Below are 13,746 nucleotides of genomic sequence, written 5' to 3' on the forward strand. Positions count from 1 at the left end.
AAAATGTGCTCCATCCTGATAGTAATGCATTTTGCTAAACTTTTGTCGTACTCATTCAAATGCCTCGGGGGAAATTGCCCTACGTTCTTCAACAATTCGTTGTTTCAAAATGTCAATACTGTCAGGTGCTCTAGCGTTAACCTTAGATTTCAAGTACGCCCACAGAAAAAAATCTAATGGTGTGAGGTCCGGTGACCTAGCTGGCTATTATATTGAAACTCGTCGTCCAATCCATCTACCACGATATTCCTCATTTAGGTAACCATACTGCATAATAGTGTGCAGAAGCACCATCTTGTTGATATGTTATTTCCAAATCGCCGAATTCATCTGGATTATCGTTCAGAATTTCAAGAATTAAAGGCTCAATTACGTTTTGTAACATCTCCAGATAGACATCACCGGTTAAATTAGCATTGAGAAAAACAGGTCCAACTATGTGGTTTCCCAAAATACCTTTCCAACATCTACTTTTTCCGGAAATTGAGTATATTTTTCACGAAAGACGTGAGCATTTGTGTCACTCCAATATCTCACATTGTGTGTGTTAACATTTCCATTGAGAAAAAAAGTACTTTAATCACTAAATAAAATTGTTTTTATTTAATCTGGCTGTTGATTAATTTGATTGCACATATTTTCATAGAGTTCTAGTCTTTGGTCAGAGTCATAATCGGAAAGTTGGTGCCCAATTTTTAATTTGTACGATTTGTACGTTTACACCAGCTTTGGAAACTGGTCGTCATTCATTCGGTCCAGATGATCTTTTTAGTATGTATTCAACTATTGTCTAATTTATTTATTTGTTACTTACTTATCCCTCGTATATCCTCTAAAACTTCTTAAAAATCTCATCTTGGTAGCCCGAATTTTACTTTTTTTTTCCCACGTTTTACTAGAATTCTTGAAATTGTCATTGTTTAATAAAATTTCATATTTGTCTTCTCATATGTGTATTCTCGTATATTTTCTTATGGATATTCTAATAGTTCCGCACATTCTTTCGAATGTTATTAAGTTATTGTCAATACTGTTGATAAATTATAGAGTCGTAGAACAAAAATGGAGATTTGATGAACAAATAAAATACGTGGTAACTCTATGGCTGTATTTTTGCTACTGGCGTGAAACAAAAAGATGACACAACATAATAACTAGTAAAGTAGCCAGTAGAAAAGCCATCTAGTCACTGCTAGAAAATATTTATTTATTTATCTATATCCAACACTCCCACTAGATAAACAAATTAAAAAGTAACATTTAATTACTGTTTTTTACACAATTTTAACTTAACCAATCTCTTTCAAAAACTTGCTATATTTTACAGGACTGAAGCTTTTCGTCAAGAGATCAGCTGGCATGTTAGCTGTCTCTAAATATTCCAGCTTTATCAAACCTTTGTTTACAGCTTCTTTGACAAAATGATAGATATCAACGTCTTTCGTGCTTCTATTCTATACAGGATTTATTGCTAATTTCTGAGCTCTATAATATTATCATTATATAGTATGACGATCTCATCATTACCCAACATCTCATACAACAAATTTAAAAAAGAAATAGTCTCTGTAGCCGCTTCCGATAATGCTATATATTCCGCTTCTGTGTTTGACAGAGAAATACTATTCTGCTTTTTCTGCTTTCCCAGACGATAGGTCCACCAGAAAACTGAAAATAGAAACCTCTATAAGATTCTGTCATGAGAATTATTCCCCCAACTCGCATCTTAATAGCCTTTTAAATAATTATCATTTTTTGAAAAACTAAAATCATACTCTTTTGTAGCCTTTAAGTATTTTAATATCCATTTTACATGCTTCCGCTGCGTATCTACATGATAATTATTAAATTGACTGAGATAACTTACAGAATATGAAATGTCTGGTCTTGTCAAAACTGACAAATACATAAGACCACCTATTAAATTCTGATAAGGCACTTGAGGAGGTGGATTATCGTCTCTATTTAAATTTAAACTAATCTCCATTGAACCATATTGAACCTTTTTAACAACTGGTTAATATAGGATTTTTGGTCTAGAGCTATAACACCATTCTCTTTATTACGAGTTACTCTCATACCTAAACAATTCTTAATTTCTCTTAAATCTTTAATTTTGAAACATTTATTTAATTTCATCTTTAAATTATCTGATTCATTTGAATAAATAGAAAAAATAAAAAAACCGTCAACATAAACAGAGATAATGGTTTTTGGACTATTTTTCATCTTCGTGTATAGACATGGCTCATAATCAGATTTCTTATAACCTAGATTAATTAAAAAGTTATCAATTTTTTTATACCAAGACCAAACTTACCTGTTTCAAACCAAATATGGTTTCTTGAGCCTTTGTTATTTTCGATTTCTAGACCTTTAGGTTTCTTTTAGATCACCTTTTAGAAAAGCCGTCGCTTTATCAAGATGGAAAACATCCAAATTTACATTTGCTGACAAAGCAAATAAAAGTCTTAATGTAGAATGCCTTATGACTGGATAGAAGGTTTCATTATAATCAACTCCAAACTTTTGACTGTAACCCTTTGCTATTAGTCTTCCACGATATTTCACTTTACCTAAGTTGTCAACCTTTCGTTTGTATACCCACTTACACTTCACCACACAACCATCTTCAGGAATATCAACCACTTCCCATGCTACGTTATCCTCGAAAGATTGTAGTTCTTCTGTCATAGCCGCTAATCATAGGTTACTATTTGAGCTCATCATGGCATCTTCGACGCTAACTGAATCACTGTCACTATTCGAACACAAATAACTCACAAAATTATTAAAACTTTTTGGTTTAGGTATTCTAGTTGATCTTCTAATTTCATCTGACAAATCTGGCAAGTCACATAGGTAATCGGAATCATTGTCTTTAGCAATTTGATCAATTGATGTGTTCTCTTTATTGTGACGATTTTGATTCTGATATGATTCGTGATTGTCTCCCACTAAATCTGATACTCCTGACAAGTCTTCACACTCTAATTGAAACATCAACTGATTTTTATTTATTACTACATCCCCACTTATGATAATTTCTTTTATTTTATTCCAGGATCATATAATCTGTAACCTTTAATTGTGTCACTATAACCAACAAGGACAGTTTTCTGTGATTGTTTGTCCCATTTATACCTTTTTCTTTGGGTATCAGAATCATTACCTCAGATCCAAAGATTCTTAGACGACTAATTTTAGATTTTTTGTTGATCCAAATTTCTACTAGAGTTTTAGTCACACCAGTTACGATTGAACGGTTTCTTAAGTAGACAGCAGTGTTCACTACTTCGGCCCAAAAAATCTCTTCTAGACCAAAGTCAAACAAAAGACGCCTATCTTTCTCTACTATTGATCTGATTAGTCTTTCTACAGCGCCATTTTGTTGTGGAGAATAGAGATTTGGTGAATGATTCCATAATTTGTTAGAATTTTTTTTTAAATATTACTACAAAATTTACGACCCCCATAGGTTTTTAAAATCTTTATATTAGTTTCCTTCTCTTTTTCTACTAAAGATTTAAAATCATGAAACTTTCGAAGAAAAGTTTCATCTTTACCTTTTTGTAATTAATCAAAAGACATCTTACTAAAATCATATCTCCATTGGTCCATGTAGGTCAGCATGGATAATCATCAAGCAAGCATTAGCTCTATTACCCCTATAACTGAACGGGGGTCTATTCTGTTTTCCTTCACAACACACTTTGCAGACATCATTATTTGTTATATTGCTGTTGCAATTTATACTGTTTACTAAACCATTTTTTATTAGATTTAAATCTTTATAATTTATATGACCAAGTCTTCTGTGCCATGCTTTACTATTAATGGTAGGTAATAAATAAAATAAAAACTTTCTGTTCATTGGGCACTTCAAAATTTAATCGATATACATTGTCTATCAAATCAGCTGTTGCAATCTTTCCATTTTTATTGTATATTTTGCAACCTGCATTGTTAAATATAACATCGTTTCCATTTTTTATCAGTTGAACAACAGATAAAAGATTTGTTGTCAGATCAGGAACATATGATAGAGATCTCTTACCTCAGATCTCTTATTATCAACAATTGGAGTTATCATATCACCAGCACACTCCACTGTCAGAAGTTCATTGTTAGTCACAGTTATATTCGACGAATTTGCATCTCGGATATTTCTCAACCAATCTTTTCTCGCTGTAAGATGCGTGTTGCATCCAGAATTGGTGCTGATAAAAATCTGAAAATTTAAATTTTCCATTAAAAATGGTGCACTAAACACGCATTATTATTAAAACTAGGGCACTTATTCATGAAATGACCTTTCTCTTTTCAACAAAAAAGGCTGAATTTTTCTTGTCTTTCTTTTTAACGTTCTGTACGTACTTAGTGCTGCATTTACTTGACTTTGTAGGAAAATCTTTCTGCTTTTCAGTGCCAGCGCCGTCTATCGGCATATCCAGCAATTTAGATTTGATTTCGTTGATGGTTATAGCGACACCTGAATGTTCCATAGCTAGAATAATGGGTATATACCTTTCTGGAAGTCCCGTCAAAAGTAAGGAGCCACCCCACGTGTCATCAATCTATAAGCCGGTCCTATTCAACTTCTGGTCCGTTTCATTCACTTGATTAACGTATGATTCCATGGAATTGCAGTTTTCCAAACTGTAACGATATGAGCGTAATCAACAATATTAGATACGCTGACGATACAGCCATTCTTGCAGAAAATTTACAAGATCTCCAAACATCACCAAATCTAGTCAGTGAAGCAAGTTATCGAAGAGGCCTTAAAATCAACATTTCAGAGACAAAGTGGATGGCTGTTGGAAAGATCAATATAGATCAAGGTCTGATTTCTCCTAATGGAGAGGAGATCGAAAGGGTAAATCATTTCAAATACCTTGGCAGCTGGTTAAATGTAAATTGTGACTGATAAAGAGATAATAACCAGGATCGAAATATCACGTAAGGCTTTTATGACCTGAAAACCAGTTTTATGCAACAGAAACTTATGCAAAAACCACAATGCTAAACAAGTTAGAAGCATTCGAATTGTGGTGCTATAGACGAATCCTAAAGATATCGTAGGTTTCGCACACTTCCAATGAAGATGTTCTTCAAATGATCAATTCAGAACGCCTGCTCATAAACACCATAAAGAGGAGAAAAACAGAATACTTCGGCCATATAATTAAAGGACCTAAATACCATCTACTTTGCCTTATAATACAAGGAAAAGTGGAAGGAAAGAGATGGATTGGTCGAAAGAAACTTTCATGGCTGCGTAATATTAGACAATGGTGTGTTTCCACAGTAGAAGAATTATTTCGCGCAGCAGCCGACAGAGAAAGGTTTCAGGAAATTTTAAACATGATGACGGCCAACGTCTGAATACGGACACGGCACCCAAAGAAGAAGAAGCGATATGAGCGTTCGCAGCAATCCTATTTTCCTAAAGAAACCTGAGTCTTCGAATAATTTTTTAGCGTATCCCATACATCTTTCACCGTGAAAGCTTCTTTTAATGCAAATAATATAGGGATGGATCTAAAGTCAATATTAACTTAGCTTTAGCTTTGGCAACAAGCCAAAGTGTCTTCTTCGGTTCCCTAAATCGACTTCGATAATCCTTCCAAAACGAAGGTTTTACAAGGAGGGACATTTACCAGTCCTGGTATTTGTCCCTACCGGTTAAAGGCGGCACGCTTGTGAAATAGTTTACAGCCATTTTGATACTGTTCATCGACTAACTTTTTCATCAAATACACACGCACTACTCGAACAGAAAATCTGCCACTTAATCGTCTGTGCAGATAACCTGTTGATAAATTATAGAGTTGTGGAACAAAAATGGGGATTTGAAGAACAAATAAAACACGTGTTAACTATATAGCTGTATTTTTGCTACTACCTTGAAACAAAAAGGTGACACAACGTAATAAATAGTAAAGTAGCCACTAGATGGCACTGCTAGAAAATATTTAATTTATTTATAATCCAACAAAACACGGTTATAGTCGAAAGAAAATTGCAGCCCAAATAATTAAAATCGATCAGATCGATATACAAGTGGAAAAGAATTGATGATAAGCAGTAACCTTGGCTAACTCCTTAGTTAATTTTTATCAGCGCTGATTCTTAGTCATTAGTTAAAACCTTGACCCTTGACTGTGTCACTTGAGATAAGCTTTTTAATTGCTTGTATGAGATATATTGGAAATTCTTTCTCTTTTAGTATGTTCCATGGCAGTTTATACTATAAACAGCGAGCAAAAGTACGTGTTAACGAACAGCTGTCAGAAGAAATTGAAATTAGATGTGGAGTAAGACAGGGATGCGTATTGTCGCCAATTCTTTTCAACGCCTACTCCGAAGAGGTCCTGAAAAAAGCTCTTGAGGGTGAAACAGCTGGAATAAAGGTAAATGGAGTTCCCATTAACAACATTAGATATGCGGACGACACTGTGATTTTAGCCGAAAACATTGAAGATCTTCAGAGACTGGTGACCAGAATAGCAGAGTATGGAAAAGAGTATGGTCTAACAATGAATGTCAAGAAGACGAAATTTATGAGAATATCGAAAACTCAAAGAAATAACGAGAGTCTTCTAATAAACGAAACCAACGTCGAACAAGTGGACAAATATGCATACCTGGGAACAATGATTAACTCCACAAATGATTACAATCAGGAGATAAAAATAAGAATAGAAAAGGCTAGAGCAAATTTCAACAAAATGAGAAGAGTTCTATGTACCAGGGATTTAAAACTGGAACTAAGAGTTAGGTTGGCGAGGTGCTATGTTTTTTCGACCTTATTTTATGGAATGGAATCTTGGACCTTGAATGCTACATCAACGAAAAAACTGGAATCATTTGAGCTGTGGGTGTACAGAAGAATTCTGAAAATATCATGGACAGAACACGTCACAAACAAAGAGGTTCTGAGAAGGATGAACAAAGAAATGGAAATTTTAAATTCAATAAAAACAAAAAAATTGGAATATCTCGGACATATTACACGTGGAGAGAAATACACCTTGCTCCAACTGATCATGCAGGGAAAGATCCAAGGAAAGAGAAGCATAGGGAGGCGTAGAATGTCATGGCTGCGCAACCTGAGAGAGTGGTACGGATGTACATCAAATGAACTTTTCAGAGCAGCCGTCTCAAAAGTTCGAATAGCTATGATGATTGCCGACCTCCGCCGCGGAGATGGCACTTGAAGAAGAAGATGGCAGTTTACGATTAACTTTGTCGACACCTTTCGTATAGTCTAGAAAATCGATACGAGTTTCAAGTTGAATTCTCTTCTCTTCTTTATTTTCCAACTTGAGATTAGCTTTTTAATTGCCTGTATGAGATATATTGAAAATTCTTTCTCTTTTAGTATGTTCCATAGCAGTTTACGATTAACCTTGTCGACACCTTTCGTGTAGTCTAGAAAATCGATACGAGATTCAAGTTGAATTCTCTTCTCTTCTTTATTTTCCCGTCTTACCTGAGAGTTCTCGCAATTTACTCAGTCTTCTTTCTTAAGGTTTGGAAAAATGTATTGGTTATTGAGAAGACAATTCACCACGTAGTCCAGTCGTCAGAGATTTGACCTCTAAAAATCATACGAACAAGCTGACTTTTGCTAAGAATGTGAATTTTGGGACCCTAAAAAAGAAGTTCACCACTTTTACCCCAAGGTTTCTCCCTAAAATCCCCCCTCGTAGGTGGATAAAAACAGAAAAAATCGATTTACCAAGAATCTATACGCCATAGAAAAAAATGTTTTAAATAAAAAATGTAGCTGACATAATTTCGAACAAAAATGTTTTTAACACTTTTGTGTAGAATGAATCGTTCTCTTAGAAACAACGCTTGAAGCAATCGATGATTTTCTATGTCAGGTACGCGCGCGTACAATTTTAAATAAAATTTGTATCAACTCGACGGTAAAAATTCGATATCTTCTGATAAGATTGTCCTATCTTTCTTATAAAATTTTTTTATATTGCCGCAAATAAAGTCAGTTTCTATAAAGGTGGTAAATAAATAACTTTTAGCGATTTTTACAATTTTTTACGATTTTTGTGAGATCAATATTATTTATCACTTCCATTAACTGGTCACTATTGAATTTTCATTATAAGAGCCTTTTTTTAATATATGGCCTGAAATTTCGGTTTTGAGTTTTGGCAACAAATGTGAGGCATTTGAAATATGCCCAAAAACGCGGAACTTAAACATTCACATCACAAACGATCGCTCGTTACGGAAATGCTTCCACGAAAAGGGTATTAGGTGGAATTTGTAGCTGAAATTATGTCGTTTTGAAAATCGTACTTGTGTAATTAAAAAGAAGCAGTGTTAAACGTTTTAGGTGGTTTGTAATGTAAAAGTTTAAATTTAGCGTTTTTTAGGCATATTTCAAATGACTCACATTTGTTGCTAAAACTTAAAACCGAAATTTTAGGCTATATGTTATAAATATTGGCATCGAATAATGAAAATTTTATAGTGACTCGCAAATGGAAGTGATAATTATTAGTGATCTTATGAGAATCGTAAAAAATGGTAAATATCGCTAAACGTTTATTTATTTAACGCCTTTACAGAAACTTACTTTATTTGCGGCAAAATTCAAAAATTGCATACAAAAGCTTTTCTCTTCAACTTTAAAACGAATTTTAATGCTTGTCGATAGGACACTTTGATCAAAAGATATCGAATTTTTACAGTCAAGTTGATTAAAATTTTATTTAAAATTGATTTCGCGCGCCTACCTGACATTGAAAATCACCGGTCGCTTCAAACATTGTTTCTAACGGTTCATTCTAGAGAAAAAGTGAAAATAAATATTTTTGTTCAAAATTATCTCAGCTACATTTTTTATTTCAAACATTTTTTCTACGGTGTACACATTCATCGTAAAACGATTTTTGGGGGAAGGCGGAGGGTAAACGTGGTAAACTTTTTGGATCGTCTTTGGGATTCCAAAATTGGCGCTCTCAGCAAAATTCAGCTTGTTCGTATGATTTTTAGAGGTTCAGTGGCTTTTTCGTGTCTGACTCTGATGACTGGAGTAACGTTAATTTAAATTAAAATATTTTGTAATTGATTGTTAGAGTCGTAGTGATACTAGTCAGTCAGTCTTTAGTTTTAAGTTCTTATATAAACATAAAGTTCTATTTTTATATTTATAATTAAAATATCAAAATTATTTGTAGACGTGTCTGAATCTTTGGGAGCACACATTCTGGAAATGCCTTATAAGGGAGATAATATAAGTATGTACATTCTTCTCCCTCCATTCTCAAATACTGAAAACTCGATAGAAGCTACATTAAAAAAATTAACTTTGGCAAACTTTAAGAATATTGTCGAAAATGACAGTTTAGTTTCCAAAACTGTTCAAGTCGCTTTTCCTAAATTCAGTTTAGAAACCACTTTGGAAATGACTCCGGTAAGTAGTATAAACTAAATATATTTTTTTTAGTTTACCTGGTTGTTGATTAAATTGTAAGGTTATATATGATATAAATTAATTATTAAGAGGAAATGATTAAAAAAAATTTAGTGTTTCTAGGTTTTCAAATAACTATTTTCAGTAAAATATGAAATCCTTTGTAGGGTTTTAAATGGATTACTCTGTAGTTTGTCAGTTATTGGGATAGTTACGTTTTCAAATATATTAAAATACAACTGCAATATTTTTATAGAGAAAAGAATTAAAACATATTTAACTAACGATAACAAAAAAAATTATACAAAAATTCAGATATTGATATACGAAAATGAAAAAAAAACATTGTTTCGCTTATGGATTGCAACCGTGTGATACAAATTGCACATAATGGTGGTTTCTAGTAAACAAATTAAGTACTGAATAATTTGTAGAGGAAAAAGACGTTAAATAACACATTTATATTCCTTTAGTGGAGAGTACGTGGTTTAAATTTTGGAGTTCAAATTACGCTGTGATTTTTTATTTGCATTTGGGCTGTCTAGAATACATGATATTCAACTTAAGTGTTTTGTTTTGTATGCAATATCGCGAGTAAAGTTTATGTGATCAAATAATAATTTTGAAATTGTTAAAATTGTTGACAAATTAAAATAAGATAAAACAATTAAATAAATAATACTTTCTGTTATCAAAATTTTGTCCAATAATAATTTATGTGTATGAATAGCACCTGTTTTCAAACTTCTTTCTTAATAGCCCTCAACTTTTACTTTCACTAATGGGTAAGCGTATCGAGATTTGTTTTAAATTTAAAATTTATATACTCGATGAATTGGTTCTTTGCACTTGTATCATCATTCAATATATATAAATTAAATTAGTTGTTTAAAGAAACAGTTTAAAAGATTAAAGAAACAGGCTTACCTTAAATACCGAGCAGCTCCCTTGGAATCGTATGATGAATAGCGGAAAATAAGAAACGAAACGTTGACTATGGTGGACCAAGCAAAAAACCAATACTGGGAAATCATTTCCAAAAGGATGGATAAGGTCTTCTATGGTCTACAGAAACAGATGTCGAGGTGGATCAGATCATGAAAAAAAGAAGTTAATGAACTAGTTGATACGAATCAAATACCTAACGAGGAATAGATCGATTATCTCACTGAATTGTACAATTTAGGAGACACGGAGGATATCACGAACCGCGGGAGATACAATTAGAACTCTAGAAATAAAAAAAATAGAAAAAGTCCCCGACAGGACGGAATACCAAATGAACTGCTAAAATATAGAGGACAGAACCTAACACAACAACTGACACAATTAATTCAGAAAATCCTCTACCGACATAGAATCCCTAATGAATAGCGACCTACCACCACCATACTCATGTACACGTTCAGCCCCGTCCCGTTTTTTAAGGTAAAAAGTGGGCCACTGAGATGTATTCGTGTAAACTAATTAATTTTTAAGGTACACTTTAAAAAGTCATTTATAATGAATATGGGTACAAAAAAAATTAATTTGGTCACAAAAAAAAACTCACCGCGCGAGTCGCGTTGGTGGCCACAGGGCGGAAAATGTGTCGGTTGAACTTAAAAAAAAATAATAATCTGATTGAGAAAAAATATAATTATGAACCTAGATAACTAACATAAGTAATTATTAAAAGGCAACAACATCAAGAAAACAAACTAATTACCTAATTTTCAATTTCTTTATGCAAACATCTAAAACAATTTTCTAAGCACAATACCGGATGTTCAGGGCACTCCGCACAATAAAACAATGAATCCTTTCTTTCTTTTTTAGTTTGCCAGTAATATTTACACCGTCGTCGTTTTTTAATACCATTAGCTGATTTAGGACAATGGAATATCAAATAAAACGTCAAATTTTTCTTGACTTGAGGGATTTTTGGGTTTGGTCCCAAAAGACTAACAACCAGCGACAATCGAAAGTCGTACAATGACATTTTTGTATTAGAACTATTATAGGAATAGTATGCATTGATTAGCATAATTTGAAAAATATGTACGCCAATTTTTTGTACCACCTCACAGTTTTGTGTTCGAAACTATAATAATTTAACATCTGGTCGCCTAAATCAATGTTACCTTTGTTTTTGTTATATTCAGCGACTAAAAGGGGCTCTTTTATCAATTCCTTTCCTAGATATTGTTGGAACTATTTCATGACCAAATTTGGAAGAGGTCATTAAAATATCTCGCTAAACTTTCCATTTACACACACATACATATCCTTTTATTATTGTACGCACTTACCAGTTCATTTTGTTTTAATTTTCAAGAAACAACTTCGTGTGGATTTTCCACTCTTCCTGTTCTCAATGTTCCTGTAATATAAGTTTTAACCGAAAGTAGTTTTTTACTCAATGGAACACTATTATAAAAATTATTCATATATAAGGAGTGACCAACATTTAGTTTCGAATCCATCAAATTTAGCACTACTTTTTCCGTATGATTATGTCCTCCAACTACGAGGTCACTAGCTCCACTATAAACTAATATGCGTTGAATTATCCCGGTACATTCTGCCAAAGTATACAGTTTGACACTATATTTGTGTCGTTTGCCCTTGAGAAATTAACGATAACTAAGTCTTCCTCTCCATAAAATCATAGATTCGTCCAGGGCTAATTTTCTTTCTGGATAATAAAAATTAACTATTTTATTATTAAAAAAAATCTAACAATGGAGATATCTTGGCAAGTCTGGACTGGTTATTATTACTATTATTGTTAAAATGTAAGGCACGCAAAATTAACATAAAGCGATTTCGGCTCATATATTGTCCAAACACTGGAATACTAAATAAATGATTTTTCTTCCAATAATCATTCATACGATTAATTTTTATGGTTCCCATGTGAAACAATAAACCCAGAAAAATTTTAAATTCTTCTACAGTTATATCCTTCTAAGTTGCAATTCTACTTTTCTCAGATTTACTTTGAGAAAGAATATCAACGGCATATAAATTTCTATTTTGAATAATCAGGTCATAGAATAATTCACATGCCAATAAATTGAAGTAATCAATAGGATTGCTGCCACCCACATTAATTTTCAATCCTGGTATTGCTGTAAATTGTAGCACTATAGAATTTTGAACCTCTGAAGACCATTCAATAATATTTTGAGACTCATCATCACTATCATCATCTTCAGATTCTTCTTGTAAATTAGGATCATCTGTTTAATCATCTTCATCACAATATAAATCTTCATCACTTGCGTCACTGTCGTCATGTGAATCTTCTAATATGTGTAATCATTCATCATCTGAGATTGGCTGAGAAGTTTCCCACCTACCTCGTTTAGAAGTCGAAGGTTGGCAATATTCATCATTCAATCCGTAAAATAGTTTCGAAACACAATTCAGATTTCTGCCTTAATCTGAGCCTTTTAAAAATTGCAAGGCAAAGCAGACGTTGATAAAGATGTTAATAGAGACATGGGGAATCTAAAATTTGCATTCCACGACATGTCTCCTCAACTAAGCAGAAATCATTAGCGAATTGGTTTCTTGTACTCATACAGAGTAGACCCGAATAAAATGAAAAAGACAGTCAAGATTTGATTTCACGTACAAAGCGTCTATGTATCTGTTTATACGTATTTCGCTTTAATAAAGCTCATCAGAACAGCTATTCATAGGCATTCTCAACGTGAAAAATAAATCTTTCCTGTCTTTAAGAAGCTTCTTAATTGTATTCGATGGATTTTTTAAAAATCCCTTTTATGCAGTGGAGGTGGTCGTTGGTGCCAAAGTTTTTCCTAAAACCTGCCAGTCCCATAAGTTGGTAAAAATCTAATTTTGTTTCCAGTCTATTTGTTATTAATCTTGTGAATAATTAGAGGTGATTTAACCTTTTTTTATGTAATAAAATGGTAAGTGCACTGTGCCATCTTGTAGGTGTATCACTGTGGTGTAGTTTTGTTTTAAGTTGAATAATATCTTTATATTCTGATCTGGGGCTTCATTTCTTTTTATTTTCTTTAGTGCCTTATTACGTCTGTTGACATACCAGACATCAATTCCAATCCTTGGTTGACTAATATTTTTCCTGAATTTTCTAACTTTTCTGTTAGTTGCTCATCATGGTTTTGTTGACTTCTCTATAATTCTGTATAGAAATCTTTTACTACCTTTAGTAATTTATCTCTGTTGTTGGTGATATTTCCAACTGTATTCTTTAATTTCATTATTTCTTTTTTGCTATTTGTCAATTTTCTCCTTAGAACTTTGAGGCTCTTGTTGTT

General features: G+C 33.0%; 1 protein-coding gene across 4 annotated transcripts in view; it reads left to right on the plus strand.

Moving 5' to 3' along the window:
- Nucleotides 1-13,746, plus strand: part of LOC140434795 (serine protease inhibitor 88Ea-like) — a 111,864-nt gene that overhangs the window by 65,682 nt on the left and 32,436 nt on the right. For all 4 annotated transcript variants that reach the window (XM_072523313.1, XM_072523310.1, XM_072523312.1 and 1 more), the window contains exon 4: nt 9,216-9,451. In XM_072523313.1, coding sequence (XP_072379414.1) covers nt 9,216-9,451 — 236 coding nt within the window. The remainder of the gene's footprint in view (nt 1-9,215; nt 9,452-13,746) is intronic.

This window comes from Diabrotica undecimpunctata, chromosome 2 (genome assembly GCF_040954645.1).
Source record: "Diabrotica undecimpunctata isolate CICGRU chromosome 2, icDiaUnde3, whole genome shotgun sequence".
NCBI lineage: Eukaryota > Metazoa > Arthropoda > Insecta > Coleoptera > Chrysomelidae > Diabrotica > Diabrotica undecimpunctata.